Source organism: Anomalospiza imberbis, unplaced genomic scaffold (assembly GCF_031753505.1).
Source record: "Anomalospiza imberbis isolate Cuckoo-Finch-1a 21T00152 unplaced genomic scaffold, ASM3175350v1 scaffold_97, whole genome shotgun sequence".
NCBI lineage: Eukaryota > Metazoa > Chordata > Aves > Passeriformes > Viduidae > Anomalospiza > Anomalospiza imberbis.
Window position 1 is genome coordinate 324937 of NW_027100592.1, and position 17530 is coordinate 342466.

The 17530-nt window shown below is 54.4% G+C and overlaps 2 protein-coding genes across 2 annotated transcripts; both read left to right on the forward strand.

Annotated features, from left to right (window-relative positions):
* Window positions 1–9891: 9891 nt before the first annotated feature.
* LOC137468016 (maestro heat-like repeat-containing protein family member 7) lies at window positions 9892–11849 on the forward strand. Its single transcript, XM_068179442.1, has 5 exons — window positions 9892–10023; window positions 10346–10493; window positions 10739–10926; window positions 11016–11153; window positions 11428–11849. The coding sequence occupies exons 1-5, from the start codon at window positions 9911–9913 to the stop codon at window positions 11720–11722; spliced, it is 882 nt and encodes a 293-aa protein (XP_068035543.1). The 5' UTR covers window positions 9892–9910; the 3' UTR covers window positions 11723–11849.
* Window positions 11850–12044: 195 nt separating this feature from the next.
* Window positions 12045–13611, forward strand: LOC137468015 (maestro heat-like repeat family member 5). Its single transcript, XM_068179441.1, has 5 exons — window positions 12045–12226; window positions 12360–12515; window positions 12683–12784; window positions 13150–13252; window positions 13532–13611. Exons 1-5 carry the CDS (start codon window positions 12059–12061, stop codon window positions 13594–13596), a joined length of 594 nt encoding a protein of 197 aa, XP_068035542.1. The 5' UTR covers window positions 12045–12058; the 3' UTR covers window positions 13597–13611.
* The last annotated feature ends 3919 nt before the right edge of the window (window positions 13612–17530 follow it).

The window sequence follows — 17530 nt, forward strand, 5'->3', positions numbered from 1 at the left end:
TAGAAATTGATCACTTAGCGCTTGTGTACCCCAATGTGTTGTTCCATGTATGCCTTCTAACATTTTCCTGGCAAGGAGTTTATTCAACATTTGTCTCCCATCTGCTAATCTCCACTTCCCTTTGTTATCATTCTTAGCTCCTATTCTAAGGAATTCTTTCTCTTCTGTCTCACTGAATACGGGAACTTCTTCTATTTCTCCCATAGGGGTTAATGCTATCATTAGTTTTTCTGACCCTGATTTGGCTGAATTCTTAGCGTCTAAATCTGCTAAATGGTTCCCTTGTTCTTCTTGAGTCACCCCTTTTTTATGTCCTTTAACATATACTACTGCCACTTCTTCTGGTATTTGTAAGGTTTCTATCACTTCTAAAATAAGTTTTTAGTTCCTTTCCCCATTGAATTTAATAGCCCACACTCTTCCCAGATTTTCCCATAGGTATGCACTACTCCAAAAGCATATTTTGAGTCTGTATATATTGTTCCTCTTTTCTGTGCTAATATTTCCAGAGTTTGCTTTAGGGCATACAACTCACATGCTTGGGCTGACCAGTTGGAAGGTAACTTTCCTTTTTCTAGGGCCACTAACTCTTCATCTACTATAATGTATCCTGATACCCATTGTCCCCGGATTACCTGTGGAAATCCATCAATGTACAATCATTTCCCTCCTTGGAATGGTTGATGTGTTAGGTCCTCTCTTACTTTAGTTTGATAATTTATAACCTCTAGGCAATTATATATTAATTCCTCACCTGGATTTCCATCTAAAAACTGGGCAGGGTTCAGTTGGTTACTCACAATTAACTCTAATTATCCATTGTCTATTAGGATGGCTTCATATTTTAGCACTTGGGAATCAGTGAGCCATTTCTCAGCCTTTTAGCTGAGGATACTCCTTACTGAGTGAGTGGTATATATTTTCAATTTTCCCCCAGAGGTTAATTTTTTGCTTTCTTCTACGAGTAGGGCGCTCGCTGCCACCGCCTGAATGCAGGTTGGCCACCCACAGCTGGCAGGGTCTTGCAGTTTTGATAAACAGGCCACTGGTTTCCTGGATCCTCCCCGGTCCTGGGCTAACACTCCATGTGCTGCCCCTTTTTCTATATCCACAAACAGATAGAAGGGTTTGTCTAAGGCAGGAAGACTCAGTGCTGCTGCACTGACTGATTTTTTCTTTAAAGCTTCAAAATTTGCTTGTCGTCTTCTTCCCACCTTATCTCTTCTTCTATTAACTTTTCAAACAAGAACCTGATGGCCTGCATGTATCCTTCAATCCATAGCCTACACTATCCCAACAGGCCTAAAAGCCCTCTGACTTCTCTCTTAGATTTTGGCCGTGGGAGTGAGGCAATCCCTGCAATTCTCTGAGGGTTCAGCCACTGGCTCCCTTGACAAATCACACGTCCTAGGCATTTTACTTCCCTCTCTACAAATTGGAGTTTCCCTTTTGATACTCAAAGTCCTTGGTTCCCCAGAAAACTTAACAATGCTATGGTGGATTCTCGAACTTTGTTTTCTTCCCGTCCTGAGAGAAGCAAATCGTCTCCATACTTGGATGATCTTTATCTCAGGTTTGATGGAGAATTGTTTGGTTTGGGGATTTGGAAAACCCTTGTGGTAACCTAGTCCACCGAAGCTGTTGCTTTCTCCCTGAATCGGGGTCCTCCCATTCAGAGGCAAACATATCCCTACTTTCTCCTGCCAGTGGACATGCCCAAAAGGCATCTTTTAGGTCTGTCACACTAAACCACTGGTGTGCTGGGGGGATATTACTCAGTAGTGTATAGGGCTTAGGCACTACTGGGTACTGATTCACTGTTCTTTTGTTAACTTCTCTTAAATCTTGGACAAGCTTGTAAGTCCCATCAGACTTCTTTACTGGTAAAACAGGTGTATTATGGGGGACATACATGGTTCTAAGGCACCCTACTCAAGTAGGTCCTGGGTGGCCAGCTGCAGTCCTTGTCTCCCTTCCAGGGAGAGTGGGTATTGTCATACCTGAACTGGATGGTTCTCATCAACTGTTTTTATTACTACAGGTTTCATGTTCAATTTACCTTGATTTTTTGGTTTTGCCCGCACCATCTCATGAATTTTGTCCTCATTCTCTTCTGTTAATTGGAGAAGTTTAACCACCATTTTTCCTTCCTCTGGCAGTACTCCAATGTCTAACTGCACCTGTAAATCCCACCCTAATAGATTTCACCCTGCTTCTGGAACTAATAGAACATCCCCTGTTGAGGATTTTTTGCAGGACAATGGACACATTCAGCAGATGCACAGTCCAGCCTTCTGGTAACAAAGGAACCAGTTCTAGAAACTGGGTCAGTGAATCCTTGACGACAGGAAAAGAAGAAGTCAGAGGAATCCGCAAAGTTGTCAGCAAAATAAAAAAGAGAACTCAGGGTGGGCCAGACAACCAAAGCAAGACGCATGAAGAATCGGGTGATCCAACCAGCATTTAATTTTAGACGCATAAACAGCTAGGATTAACCAATCATGTATTAGATAGAGACTCTTGCACAGCAGAACTGATTCTAAATACAGGCCTCTGTACAATAAAATTGGCTTCACTTGATCATATTGATCATGGCGAGATGTCCCATTTGTGATTCTCCGCACCACAATTCCTATCTCAGACCCCAGGTCTAATGATGCATGGCGATGCATAGCATCACTTAGACACTCTAGAAACTCAGATGGAGTCTCGGAAGGCCCCTGCTTAATAGAATACAGGACAGACCATTTTTTGGTGTTTGGGATAGCTCTCTCCACTACCAGTGCTATCCAATCTTGATAATCTGCTAATTTCTGAAACTCTGCCGATATATTTGGATCCCATTTAGGATCCCTTGGAGAGGGAAAAATTCTCTTACATCCAATCACTGGCTTTTACGGTGATCCTCTGCCAAAGCCCCTGCTGTTCTCAGGATCAGCTGCTTTTCTGTTTCAGTGAAAGTATCCAGTAATACCTGGGTGTCTCTCCAATCTGGGTTGTGTTGTTTGATAACATATTGTAAATGCTTCGCAATAAGTGTCAGGTTGCTGTGGTAATTTTTAGCAATCCTTTCCCACGCCTCTAGATCAGGGGTGGAGAATGGTACTTTAACCATCAGTCTCCCTCCTTCTGGTCCCACTGCCTCTCGCAGAGCGGCCTGAAACACTGCTTGTCTCCTGGTTCTGGACAAAACCGGACTGCCAGGAGGGGAGTGGGTTTGAGTAGATGTCCCTTCCAAGCCTGCATCCTCTTTTTTTGGAAAGTCCACCTCATCCTCATCCTCATCCTCATCCTCATCCTCATCCTCCCGTCTCCTAGGAGGCACTTTCAGCAAATCTATTGTATCTTGTTCTTGAGCTGCAGCACGGTAGACCTTATCTGATTTGGTACATGGCTGTCCTATGCTGCACGCTGAGCAACATTGCTTAATTTGCCCTCTATTTCCTTTGTTTTCCTTCTCAAGGGCTAACACCAGTGGGTCTGAGGGAGCGCTGAGCCCACAGTGCCTCTCCCATTCCAGATGATTTCGTAAGGCAAGAAACATATCAGCATAAGAGACCTCATCCTACTTCCTTCCTGTCTTAAAAACCGCATTAACTGCAACAAGGTATTACAATCTAAAGTTCCTGCCGGTGGCCACTTGGCTCAATCTTCCAGCCTGTATAATGGCCACCACCGCATGCAGTGTTGGATTAAATCTTGTTCTCCAATCCCCCCCTACTGGTGACTTCTTTCCAGTGGGTTAAGATACACCCTAAAGAGCTAGCTCGGGGTAACTTCTTTGCTCTGGTGCGTTCCCATTATCTCCTTCTCCTTCTCACTTCCACCCAAAACTCTCTTCACAAAGCCTCACAGTCCTTTCCCAATTCTCCTCCCACGTGCAACCCCAGGTTACAGGTACCAGATGTGATTTTCCACACACAAGCTTTAAAATCTGAGGTTCAAAATGGGCTCAATTAGGAAACATCCATCCACACTCAGAGCATATGCCCCGCCGCCTGCTGAACAGCAATACCAACGCTTCTCACAAACTCCGCACTGCAATAGTGCCCATGGAGGGTGCCAGTCTCTCGAGGTGCCCAAGGCTCCCAAGAATTGCCCACAAAGGCAGGCTATTCCACTTACTCCTTCGTGAATTTCTAAATTCTCCACAGTGGGTTGCTTCCAATCTAGAGAAACGATGTAAATTACCTTTATGTTACCATTAGCTGAGGTCCAATAAAGTCCCTCTAAATAAACCCATTCATCCCCTTTATCTATCCAGTGATTCACTGGATTTACAAACTCCCAGGGGTCAAACCCGAACCACTGAGGCAGTGGAATCCTCTCAGTTCGTCTAGCCACAGTTAAAACATGCACAATCTACACAAACACATTCAAACATGCCACGTGTCCTCACCCACACTTCTTTGCTTGCTCTGCTTCTCCCCAGCTGCCTCCCCGTGGGACGCTATCTGCCCCCACAGCCTCCCAGCCGGCACCCTGGGCCTCACTTGGCTGCCTCACTAGTGGGCAGAGCCTCCCCGCCCCGCACCATGGGTACACTCACTCACTCGCCCCCTCCTTTGTATAACTGAGCCCACAAAGGCACTCACTCACACAATCACAAAAACCCACCTACATTAACCACAATGTCCAGACACCACAAGCGCACAATAGCAGTAAGTAGAATCACAGCATTAAGGTCCAGATTCACTTGACCCACCCCCAGGATCACTAGTGGTCACAGAATTGAACAGTAAATATCCCTTCCTCCTGCCGCTCTATTGGCAAATGGACCCTTCCCCCTCCCTCCGGCCATGCTTGGTTGGCGACTGCTTGCAAGCCCCAAACCTTTACTCACACAGGGACTGAGCTGTGCACCAGATGTCTCTGAGCAGCTTACCAGCAGCCCTTTTGGTCAAGGCCCCTTTTAAGCTTGATACACACTGTTTATCTCTGCACAGAGTGCCCGGAGCACGGTCAGGCAGTGCCGGGATCCCGGGTGTGGTTCTGGTCCCCACAACTGAGCAATGGCAGCCCCAGGCTCAGAGCCAGTCAGAAAGCCAACCAAGTGAGACCAGAGGGAGGGCACCCTTCCAGTTTCTCTTGGGCATGGCCGCAAAACAACCCCTGCTACTTCTTCCTCCACCAGTGTTTGGGCTGTGCTGGTGGCAGAGCCAGCCAGGTTGTGCTCTGCCTTCCAAAGCCTGTTGGGAGCGGGCATGAAAAGCTCTGCATGCACAGCGGAGAGTCCTGGAAGGTGCTGGCAACAGCTTCCTGCGGGAACAGGGCTCTGGGCTCTGGCTGGAACAGCCTGGTTTTGGTGCCATGACCGCAGGCAGGAGTTGAGGCAGGTGAAGAGGCAGCAGGCAGCTTGTGTTTGTAGAGGGCCTGGGGCTGCCCCTCTGAACCTCCACCTGGAAACACACTTGGGAGAATATGAGCTACAGCTGGAGTGCCTGTCCTGAAAGGACCTGAAGTCATTAAGCCTTTCCAGCTTTTCTTAAGAGTGTGTTGGTGTTGCCCAAGAAAGCTTCATTTGGGGAAATGCCTTTGGAGGAAAAGGGCTTGCTTCTCAAGGAAAGTGCTTCCCAGGGAGCTCCCAGTGAGGTAGGTGCAAGGGTCCCCCTTTGGCTCTCTGTGGCAGAGTGGCAAGGGAAGGGAGAAGGCTGTGAAGAGCGGGTTTGGCATCTGCCTGGACCTGCAGAGACCAACCCAAGCACCTGCAGCAGGGTGTGTTCCCCCTTTGGACAGAGGCATGAGCAGGAGCATCTCTGTCCAGCCGTGAGCCCCAGAGCTCTCTCTGAGAGCTGTGAATTAAAAGGCCTTTACACACACACTTTTCACCTCTTCCCTGTCTGCTGTGTTTCAACTCTTGGCAATGTGCATTTGCCTCTTGCTTAGTGGAAGCTGCTGTGGCCCAGAGCCAGCACAGAGCTGGGCTGTGTGGGCCAGGCAGCGTGGAGAGTCTTGGCTGATCTTGGTGTGTCCCTGGCCTCAGAAAAGGCTGGGAAGGTTTGCCTCCCAAGGCGTCCTGCTCATTGGCTCTCCCTGTGCATCCTGGAGAGAACAAGGTAGGCATTTCTGGCAGCTGGGCATCAGCAGGCCTGAGAGTGGGGGCATGTTGTGGAGCCAGCCCAGCTGAGATACCCTGAGAGGAGCCCAGTGCTCCTTGCTCCCCTCTGCTGACAAGTGAGTGTTTGTCTGGTTTTGGGATGGCCCTGGCTGTGTGAGGGGTGCTGCGTGGACACGAGACAGCCGGTCCTGTCCCGCTGGGTCCCAGCAGTGCCTCACAGCAGTCCTGCATCCACGTCAGGATGCTGGCCAAGAGAGGTCCTGGAAGCTGAGGCAGCTGATTTTAAGCTTGTGCAGGTGCCTACAGGCCAAGGCCAATGGTGTTCCCTCAGGATACAGCAGTCCTGAGGGGTCTCCCTCGTTCAAACAAATCGGCAGCCAAATGTATGGTCTACCAAAAGCCCTTTTATTGACCTGGCGGGAGGGCAGGGGTCTGCACCCACTAAAATGTTTCTCTGCCACATATAAATTTAAGTGGGTTGATGTAGGAATGTATCAAACATACCGTCCTTCTTTACACGGCTGTGGTGATTTGATAGGCAGGGGGTTAGAAATACATTGTGTCTGATTCCCAAACTTGAAGCTGATTTCCAGGCGCTGGCCAGGAGCGGTCTCGATGCCCCAAAGCAGCACAAAGTCTTCATCACAGCTTCCCTGCACAGGGCTGATTCCACACTTGCCCTTAGTTCTTCTGGTAGACTATGTCTAAAGCTTTTTGTCAGGTCACTCTCATGTCAAGTTAGGCCACCAGGTTCTTCTTATGCTAACTGGTGCTAAGTACTTAGGTATGTCTGTGCTAATTACTTGTTTACTCATGTGCATTGCTTGTGCTTACTTATGTCAAACAAAGGCCTTGTTTCATCCCCAAAGGTGCCTGAGGCCACCCGCTCCTTGTGGCACCAGTTGCTTTCCTGTGGAATGTTCTCCCTCCCCAAGGGTAAAGAGGGAGCTGGAGAAAGAGCTTGCCCGGCTGCTCTCCATCCTTTCCCAGCACTCCTGGTGAAGTGGAGAAGTCCGAGCTGAGCGCAAAGGTGCAAATGGAACAGCCGTGCACGGGAAGGCTCGGTGGGAAGGATGATCCAGGATCCATAGGCCTGGCAGCCTGAGCGTGCTCCAGGGGAAGGCCTTGGAGCAGATCCTCCTGAGTGCCATCCCACGGCACCTGCAGGGAACCAGGGCGTCTGCTGGAGGGTGGGAAAGCTCTGCGGAGGGACGGGGACAGCTGGGGCTCCTGGTGGGGTGTTGAGGGCTTCTGTGTGGGAGTCTGGGGGGGTTGGTGTTGGGGGGGTGTTGGAGAAGGAGTTGTCTGGAAGGTGAGAGGTCTAGGCTGGAATTTGAGTCAGTTTGAAGGCAGCATCTGTGCTTTGGCACAGCTTTGGTTAGGGAGGGCAGAAAGAATATCTGTGACTTTTCCTCTTCATGGTCCTGATTCTCCTGCAGGGAACAAGAGGGGAGAGCTGTACTTTACTGGCCACTTAGAAATCTGTACCAGGGGGAGGATTAGCCCTTTTGTAATCTACTCATTTCTTTGGGCTACTTTTGTACCACTGAGTGGACTCTCATTTCTTGAGAGCTTTTATTCCTTAAGAGAATTAGGATATTATCATCCCTTCCTAGAAAACCAAAGCATGGCCCTTGTTTTTTGCCCTTTTTTTGTGTAGTGTTATGTTCTGTAAAGTGACCCTCAGTGGATGAAGTTAAGGCAAATGAGTTGCTGCTTTGAGATGGGAAGCAAAATTACAAATCTTCACCTCCTCAGGCCATCCCAATTAATTTGGGAAGTTTGCAACTTTTTGGAACTACTTGAGTCGAGCAATGGGAAGTAAAGCATTCCTGAACTGAGGATTCTTACTTGCCAGATTCTTCTGTGCCTTCGCCGCTGAGGTGGTTTTGTGCTGAAGGCAATAACTTCAATGAGAAGATAATTTCAGCATGGAGTAAGAGCTTCTGACAGAGACCCAAGTGTTGCCAGCAGTTGCTCCAGGTGCTCCTGCCAACAGCCCCTGCAGGCAGGAGCGCAGCCCCCAATGCACGTGGGCTTTGGCTCCCTCTGGCACAGAAGCCCCCCACGGGCACAGGTCTCTGGGGCAGGAGACAGGCACTGGTGCTGCCAGGGCTCGGGGGTGGCAGGTCTGCTTGGGCAGGGACCCTGCCACATCTGCTGATGTCAGCGCTCCCCGGGCGCAAGGGGTCAGAGCAGCATTCCTGCCCTGGCCCACACGTTCCTCGTCTGTGTCACACGGCCACGCTTAGGATGGCCACCAGCCAGGACATGTCCCAAGGAGGCCGTGCCAGCTTCTGTGGAAGGCCCCATGCCCTTCCCAGCGCAGCTGCGTCGGCAGCCCTGGGGCCTCCTTCTGCTGCCCTGAGCCCGCAGAGCAGGGCAGCGTTTGCTGATGGTTTGAGCCGTTCCTAAAGATCCTGTCGGGGTGTCTTAGACACTTGGGGTGAGGGATTCCTTCCAACCTGAGCCACTTTGGGTGGGCTGGGGGTGGTCCCAGGGCAGGGGGCAGTGTGTGCAGGGGCCCTTTGTGACATGGTGCAGCATGGTCACCGTGGCATGGAACGGGACAGCGTGTCCAAGGGCCCTTTGTGACACGGGGTGACATAGGAGCTGGTGGTGACAAGGCCACACCACAGTGCTCGGAGCACGCGACGGGACAGGACGGGACAGAGCGGTGCCGTGAGGAGCCCCCGCACAGCACACTTGTTCGTGTCTGACCCAGAGCTTTTCCGAGGTGCTATTCCTGCAGCTGACCTCGAGGCCAGACCACAGGACTTGGTGACCCGTGGCCTTCCCAAGGCTTCTCTTCTGCAGGTGTCCTCGAGGGCAGACCGTGGGACTTGGTGCCCCAGAGGCATCTCCCATCCCTGCCACCAGTGCCCTCGAGGCCAGACCACAATCCTTGACAGGAGTCTCCTGTCCTTGTGGCAAGGAGCCCTCGAGACCAGAGTGCAGGACTTGCTGTCCTGTAGCCTTCCTGAGGCTTCTCTCTTGAAGGTGCCTTCCAGGCACGACTGCAGGCCTTGCTGACTCGGAGATTTCTGAGACATCTCTCCTGTGAGTCGTCACAAATCCAGTCACTGACATGGAGCAGAGATCCCCGAGAGTGCCCAAGCTGGCCTGGGTGGAGGAAGAGGAAGAAGGCCCTGGAGCTGGCCCAGCACAGGAGACTGAAGAGGTGGTGCGGTTCAAGCCTCTGCAGGAGGGTGAGTGGCAGAGCTGGGCTGCTGGGCTGCAGGGCTGGTGGCTGCAGCCAGCTTGGCCACATCCCATCCCATTGCATCCTATTGCATCCCATTGCATCCCATTGCATCCCATCCCATCCCATCCCATCCCATCCCATCCCATCCCATCCCATCCCATCCCATCCCATCCCATCCCCTGGGGACATGCCCATGGACAGGACGGAATAGGGGCCAGGACAGACACCCCAGAGCCGTGCTCCATCCCTTGGGACATCCCGGGGCTGTTCCTACCTGGGGAGCGCAGGGCTGGGCTGTGTTCTCCGGCCTCGCCCGCAGCCCCTCAGCTCAGGCTGCGCTCGCTCTTTGCCAGATGCAGCCGTGCAGCGCACACAAGAGCAGGAACGCACCCGTGGCCTCTTCCGCAGAACAGCGCAGGTACCTGCAGCCATCCCCACCTGGGCTGGGCCTGCTGTCACTGCTCAGCCGAGCACCGCGCTTGGAGCATTCTGTGGAACATCCCTGGCTTTGAGGGCCATGGCAGTGGGGTGGCAAGGGAAGCACTTCTCTGGGGAAGCTGGGGACATTCCTCCCTCTGGCAGCTTTCCAAGTCTCCCCGTGCCTTCTCCAGGTGCCTGCCATGGTGAGGTACATCCACCAGTGGCTCATGGCCAATCAGTTTGCTGAGCACAGGCTGAACAGGGCCCTGCTGGATCTCACCAAAGAGCAGCCTGCTGACGTAGTAATGACGCTCCTGCGTGTGGCCCCATCCTGTGACAGGTATGGGGCCCACCTGCCCAGAGGGCTCAGGGCTCCCCAGCCCATCAGCCTATACAGCCTGTCCCAGGTGTCTGACCAACAGAGAGTTCCAGGGCCCTCTGGCTGCTCCCTTTGCCAGCCCTGGCACGTCAGCCCCCGAGCCTTCTGCCATGCTTCCTCGCTGGCCCTCAGGGACCTGTCCCCACAGGGCTGGGCTGTCTGGGTGCTGCTGGCGAGGGGCAGTGGGCAGAGGCAGGGCTGGCAGCCAGCTCAGCTTCCCGCTGCCGCCCAGGCCACGGTGCTGTGTCCCAGACTCCTCTGAGACAGAGCTCTGACCCCACAGAGCTGCTTTGACCATGTGGAAGAGCATCATGTGCTCGCCCAGGACTGCGGAGCCGGCGCAGCTGATACTCCTCGATGTGCTGGGGAGCTGGCCAGAGCACAGCACGTGCACCTCTGATGGGGACAAAACGGGTGTCTTTGTCCTGGCTGTGAGTTTCTGACACTGGCCTTTGCTGGCCCCAAGGCCACCTGTCCAGCAGCTCTGCATCCTCCTTCCCCCACTGCATCTCCCTGCCTCAGGCGCTGGGCTGAAACCTGGCCTCGGGGCAGCTTCAGGGCCACCAGGCCCGGTGCTCCCCCTGTGTCTCTCCGGGCCTCTCCCTCCCATGCTCGGGCCCTGCCACACGGACACCTCGGCACTGAGCACTGTCTCGGGCTGCTCTGTCCTTTGCAGGCAACTGTGGTGATGTGGAAGATCCTCCAGATGCCCTGTGTCCCACATGTAGTGACCGTGTATTTCCCCCGCCTCTTTGTGCATCTGCTCTTCCAAGTGTTCTTCAGCACGTTGGATGTGCCAGCGGAGGTTGATACCTTCTGGAAGGGATGCCAGCAGCAATACGGCCTTGCCACCAACCCCAACAGGTGCTCCATGCCAGTCCTCCTGTCCCTGCCAGGTGCCCAGGGCAGGAGCCAGTGCTCCCAGCGTGACCTGGGCTTTGCTCTGCATGCAGGTTTGCAGTGCGGACCCTGAAGTCCCTGCTCTGCCAAATGCAGCACGAGGATGTGGTGGTGGCAATAGAACGCAAGTGTGGCTGGGACACGCTGCTGTGTGCTGACACCCACCACTATGCCGTGGGTCTGCTGGCCAGGTGAGACCCCCTTCTCCCCACTGCCTCTGACATTTGTGCTCAGTGCCCAGGGTGCCCCACACAGTCCCCGTGGTCGTGGGCCAGAGGGCCTTGTCACCGAGGAACAGCCAAGCCGACTGGAAAAGGCTGGGAGAGGAGGGTGCCCACAAGGAGCCACCTCCCAAATAGCCCAGGGCCCTTACAGGATGCTGGGGAAAGGCCAGACCTCTGTGAGTCAGTCCTGGGAGAGGTTTGTCCCCCGGCCCAAAGTCTTGGTTTCTTTTTCTCCTGCCAGGGAGATGTCCTGTGTCTCCATCCCCTTGTGCTCAAGGATCGCTCGCGACCTGCTCCGGCTGCTCAGCACACAGGAGCCACGCTGGGAACTGCCCGCCCTGGCGTTCCTTGTGGAGGTGAGCCTGATGGCCAGCGCTGCCTCGCTCAGCTGCCTCCCAGCTCTCTGCCCTCTCGTAGCCGCAGCTGCCTGGGACGGTGCCCGCGCCCTGCGCTGCTGCCTGGGCCCAGCCCTGTGCTGTTCCGGGCTCTTGCCGGCCAGGTCCCCTGTCACTGCCCTGTGCCTTTCAGGTTCTTGAGTGTCTGAACTTGAGTGAACGCGGTGCTAAGAGAATCCTGCAAATCTTGTCAAGGCACCTGCGGAGCGAGTGCAGGGAGAGGCGTCGCCTGGCGCTCAGGGCCCTTCTTGTGCTCATCGATGATCCCTTGATGGTGAGAAGGGGGCAGCGGCTGAGGCTGCGCTTGGGAATGCAGTCGCTTGGGCTTGGCTGGGCTTTGGGCGCTGGGGCAGCTGCTCCCAGCTCTCCTGCCTCCTGGTTCAACTGCCCAAGTGCTTCGGAACAGCCCTTTGGCCTCTAGGCCCTGCGGCAGCAGGATGGCGTTTCACAAACTTGTATTCCGCACAGAGTGAAAAAATGTGGAGCCTGACTGAAAGTCTTGTGGAGCTCCTGTGGGACGCAGATGGAGAGATAGTCAGCATGACAGTCAGGCTCCTCAGCTTTATCTTCTGGGACAAGGCCATGCTGATACCCAGCCCCATCGCACTGCAGCTGGTTGAGGCGCTCCTGCCACTCTTTGACCACGTAAGGCTCGCTGCCCCCAGCCACGGCCACTGACTGCTGCCTGGACACTTTGTGCCCTGTGGATTTGCAGGCCTGAGCCAAGCTGAGCCCCGTGCAGCCGATGCTGAGGTCTTTTTTTCTTCCTTTCATACAGGACAATAGCCATGTGCAGCTGCTCTCCATACTGCTCTTCCAAACATTGGTGTCTCTTCCACTGGAAAAGGAAGAAAAGGCCCTGAAGACACACGTGCGCCAGAGCCTGCTGCCACTCTTCTTCCACTGCCATGATGAGAATCAGCATGTGGCACAGGTGAGGACTCATGGGCTGCTGCTGTCCCCCTGGGAGGGGGCTCAGCTGCCTCCTGCCCTAGCGCCTCGTGGGCTGCAGCCTCCTCCAGGCCTTGGCACAGGGACACAGGGACACAGGTCCTGCGCCCTGGGCTGTGGGGCCATCTCCGCATCTCTGCTGCTCTCCAGGTTTCTCAGGAAACGCTGCTTTGTGTGGCTGAGTTCCTGAAGAGGAGGGATCTTCAAAAACTGGTGAAGAACAAGAAGCTGTGGAAGTTCACTGAGTGCCTGGTAAGGACGGCCTGGAAGTGCCAGCCTCAGGCTGGAGAAGCCCCCTGAGCGCGGTGCTCAGTGTGTGGGCTGGCAGCTGTGCCCCTGCCCGCTGCTGCACCCAGAGGCTGCGCGGGCTCTTCTCCAGGCTCCCGTGGGCCCGAGCCGGGGCCGATGGAGCCCCGGCCCGGCGGGGCCGCGGGGCGGGGCGGCGCCGCGGCTCCCGGGGCAGCAGCCGCCCCTCTGCCCCCTCCAGAGCCCGGCGCCCGCGGCTGCTGGCCGCGCCTCAGGGCTGTGCGGGCAGGGGAGGCCGGGGCTGGGCGCAGGGAGCGCCCGGCACAGGGGCTGAGCCCGCGCCAACCCTTCCCTCCTGCCGCTCTCTGCAGCTGGCCGACGACAGGAGCCGAGCGGCCGAGCACCTGCGCCGGGCCCTGCAGTACCTGGACAGCCCGCAGCAGTCCCTGCGAGAGGAGGCCATCAGGTTCATCGGTGAGCCGTGAGCCCGGGCTCCCCTTCCCTCCCCGCCCCGCCGCAGCTCGGCCCCAGCCCCGGCTGCTGCCCCGGCAGCGCCATCCGGGCCCGGCGCCGTGGAGCCCCGCCTGGCCTCGGCGCTGCTGCCGCCCTCTCGCAGCCGTGCCCTGGGCCGGCAGCGTGCGGCAAGGGCCCGGGCTGAGCCCTGCCGGGCCAGGAGGCCGTGTGGCCACAGGGCTGGCAGCGCCGCTGGCAGGGAGCTGTGCCGCTGGGCCGTGACAGGCTCTGTGTTCACAGGGATGGCCGGGCAGCACCTCAGGGGGAAGAAGGAAGAGCTCCAGCTCATCTGTGAGGGTGAGTGAGGGCAGCGGGCTGTCAGCGGGGGCTGGCGGGGGAGCTGCAAGCCCTGCCCCGGCTGCTGAGGGCTCTGCTCCCTGTGCGGACGAGGGGCGGTGTGGGCAGAGCACACAGAGACGTCAGGGCCACCTGGGGGATTTGTGGCCAGCAGCTTCGGGCTGATCCTGTTGGTCCCTGCTCCCTGCTGGCCATGGCTAGAGCCGGCTGGCACGGCCCTGGAACGGGGGTCTCCTCGGGTCCCCTCAGATCCGGGAACTGACCATGGCTCTGTTCCTCTCTCTTTCAGCCCTTGAAGGCATGGCAGATGACATCAGCGTCACCGTCGGAAGCCTGGCAATTCAAACACTGTACGTCCTCCAGGCAGTAGAGAGAGCTCGATCTTCCATCTTCGACAGCCTGCGTGATCAGCTCCACAGGGCATGGAGGACACGGCCTCGTCTCTCAGGGCTCGGCTGGCTGCACTGCTGGAGCTCTGCAGAGAGCTGATCCCAGAAGCTCTGTCTGCTGGGGCCACCTGAGCCAGAAGCAATGTTTGATTTGTTCAACATTGTTCTTTCCTTATTTTCCTTTTTCCTTAGCATATAAATGTAGGATATGTTGTAATAGACAGACTCCCAGGATCTTTCATTTGCTGCCCAGGGTCTGCAGAGCACAGGGGTAGAGGGGAAAACGGGTCCTTGTGCTCAGCAAGCGGCCCAGGCCAGCAGTGGGGAAGGGAAAAGTAGCCCCTTGGCCTTTGCTGGTTCTGCTGAAGCCTTTGTGCTGGCGACAGAGTGGCTGTGCAGGGCTGGAGCTGCGGGGATCCCTGTCAGACCAGTGCCTGGAGATGGCCACAAGCCCTCTCCCAGCCAGGAAGCGCCATCTGTGTCCTCCTGCCCGTGTGTTGCTGGCTGCACACCCGGGCAATGTGTAGATGCAATGATTTCTGTTGCACGTCCTGACCAGTATAAAGTAACGCCTTTGATTCTCTAACCCTGAATTTGCTGTTGGAGATGTTTCATTTTCACACAGTTTCAGTGACAAAGGGACCCCCCCGACTGAAGATGGGATCCTCAAAGCTCACCCCCCCTCCCAGATGGGAGGAGAAAACAGCCTTGGCCCTTTGCTGGAGGGGGGCACCCAGTAATCAGTGGAGGCTCCAAAATCAGCCCCCAGTCCCCTCCCCACTTCTAAAGACATAGAACACGTTGCCCCCCAGCCCTCCCGTATCCCCTCTCATTCCAAAATGCTCCCACACCCCCAAGATGCCCTGAAGCTCCTCCAGCCACTATAGTCCCTGCAAAGCCCCCCGAGAAATTGCCCCGGACCCCCTGATATGCCTTCCCACTTCCAAACACATAGAGCCAGTCATGACACAGCTCCCCAAAACCCTCCAACCTCCCCTTTCCCCAAATTCCCCCAGCACTTCCAGATCCTCCAGGCCCCTTGGCCCTGTAGCCTCTTGAAAATCCCACCAGCCTACCCTAGGATGCCCCGAGCCCCCCCTGCACCTCCAGACACGTAGAGCCAGTCATCCAGCAGTGCAGCTGCATGGCTGAGGGGGCTGCAGGGGCTGTTTTGGGGGTGCAGCTGCTGCCAGCCTCCCCTGCAAAGGCTGAAGCTCCGCAGGTCTTTGGTCAGGATGCCCTGGCCAGCTCCCACCTGAAGACCACCAGCGTGTCCCCTCAGGCCATGGCCGTGTGTGAGTGAAATTGCAGGGGGCAGGGGGGAGAATAAGGGTTTGTTTGAGGTCAGGGAATGTGATATGGGGCTTGGGGGGGCTTTGGGGAAGTTATGGGCAGCTGGGGTGGGGTCTTTGGGGGAGTTACAGACAGCTGCGGGGTTGAAACAGGGGTTGGGAGGTCTCTGGGGCGTTTCCAGGGGCTGACAGGAGGGTTTGGGGGAGCTCTGGCGATGTTCCGGAAGTCTGGGGGACGTGACATGGGAGTTTGGGCTTTAAATCTGCCCTGGGTGAAGAACTTAATATTTATAATCCTGTTAGAAATGAACAGGCTTTTTGACACAATTAAATGGGGACAAAGTCTTCAAAGCAAAAAGAAACTTTGTTGCTATTTGGCACCAAAGGAGTACACAGAAGCTTGATGAGTTCAAGAGAGAAAAAGAGTTAATTTTATTTCTGACTTTGCAATATGTAGAATTCTAAAAGTGGCAGTAGATTGGAGGATGAAATTGCCACTTCTGTAACCACACTGGTCAAACTAACAGTCTATTAATTTTCTCCTCCCACAAAGAAGAATGTAAAACAATCGTTATTTACATGAACAGTGCATGAGAACTTTAGTAGAAATATGTAAACATTATCAGAAGGCTAAGGAAGTTTTATGAGAACTTTAAAACTTTCAAAAGAACTATAAAAGAAAACATAACACTTTTAAAAATGAGGGCAACAACTGTTCATTCATACCGATTCAGCCGAGCTGAATTTGCATGTCCCTCCCGAGAGCAGAACACACACACCTTCCAACAAAGTGGAAAATTTTCGGGCATTTCCCGGCTGGGGCAGTCCCTGTCCCCTTTCCCATTGGCTCGGTACTGGGGCACTTCCATTCTCTCCTGACCACCTGCTTTTCTGTCTACTCCCCCATCATCTGAATTCCTTTTTAGTCAGGGCTTCAACCCCGCCCCTCTCCAGCAACACCCAACAAACCAACCAGAACATATCCAAACCACAAACAACAACACATAGAACCAACAGCTTTCATTCTTTAGCTGAATAATCTTTTGGCTTCAGCAAAATGTCACCTCGTCTCTCACAACCCTATAAAGTCTTTGTTCTTCTTCCCTAAGTTCAGGAGTTTAGCATGGCCTTGGCTGAGGAGCAGTCCATGTCAATCAGTAAAGCTCACTAAAAATATCAATTGATTTAGCTAGTTGAAATGATCGTGGATCGTGTGTTTTATAGAGGGCACGTAATGAGGGGGACATGATGGGCAGATCGGGAAGTCCCGAGTACCTTCCAAGTAGCTCAGCCAAGGGGGAAAGGGAATGAAAGAAAATGCAGCTGGGAAAGAAGAAAAGAAGGCTACTTGATCCAAGTGATTGGGAGACTGCGTTGGACACACGCCTGATGCACGCTCTCCCTTTATGCCAATCAAGGGACTTTTACAGGACTCCTCTGTCTCCTTTCTGCACACCACCCTCTAGCCACGTAAATTTGACGCTCTGAGAGCTGTCAGACCTTCACCAGAAGCTGTCAGACATTCACCAGGAGCTGTCAAACCTTCAAAGGAGCTCTCCGACCTTCAGCAGGAGCTGTCAGACCTTCACTAGGAGCTGTCACACCTTCACCTGGAGCTGTCACAGCTTCAGCAGGAGCTGTCAGACCTTCACCAAGACCTGTCACACCTCCAGCAGGAGCTGTCACACCTTCACCAGGAGATGTCAGACCTTCACCAGAAGCTATCACACCTTCACCAGGAGCTCTCTGACCTTCAGGAGGAGCTATCAGACCTAAACAAGACCTGTCAGACCGACAGCAGGAGCTGTCAGAACTTCGGCAGGAGCTGTCTCAACCTCACTAGGAGTTGTCCCACCTTCACCAGGAGCTGTCACACCTTCAGCAGGAGCTGTCAGATTATCAGAAGGAGCTGTCAGACCTCCAGCAGGAGCTGTCACACCTTCAGCAGGAGCTGTCAAACATTCACCTGGAGATGTCACACTTTCACCAGGAGCTGTCACACCTTCAGCAGGAGCTGTCAAACATTCACCTGGAGATGTCACACTTTCACCAGGAGCTGTCACACCTTCAGCAGGAGCTGTCGAACATTCACCAGGAGGTGTCAGACCTTCAGCAGGAGCTGTCAGACCTTCACCAGGAGTTTTCACATGTTCACCAGGAGCCGTCAGAACTTCACCAGGAGCTGTCACACCTTCACCAGAAGCTGCCAGACCTTCAGAAGGAGCTGTCACACTTTCAGCAGGACCTGTCACACCTTAACC

Coding starts and splice junctions, on each gene's coding strand:
- LOC137468016 (XM_068179442.1), top strand. CDS start 9,911: ATGGCCAATCAGTTTGCTGAGCACAGGCTGAACAGGGCCCTGCTGGAT. Junction 10,024..10,345: donor GTGGCCCCATCCTGTGACAG/GTATGGGGCCCA, acceptor CTGACCCCACAG/AGCTGCTTTGACCATGTGGA. Junction 10,927..11,015: donor CTTGCCACCAACCCCAACAG/GTGCTCCATGCC, acceptor CTCTGCATGCAG/GTTTGCAGTGCGGACCCTGA.
- LOC137468015 (XM_068179441.1), top strand. CDS start 12,059: ATGTGGAGCCTGACTGAAAGTCTTGTGGAGCTCCTGTGGGACGCAGAT. Junction 12,227..12,359: donor TCCTGCCACTCTTTGACCAC/GTAAGGCTCGCT, acceptor CCTTTCATACAG/GACAATAGCCATGTGCAGCT. Junction 12,785..13,149: donor GGAAGTTCACTGAGTGCCTG/GTAAGGACGGCC, acceptor CGCTCTCTGCAG/CTGGCCGACGACAGGAGCCG.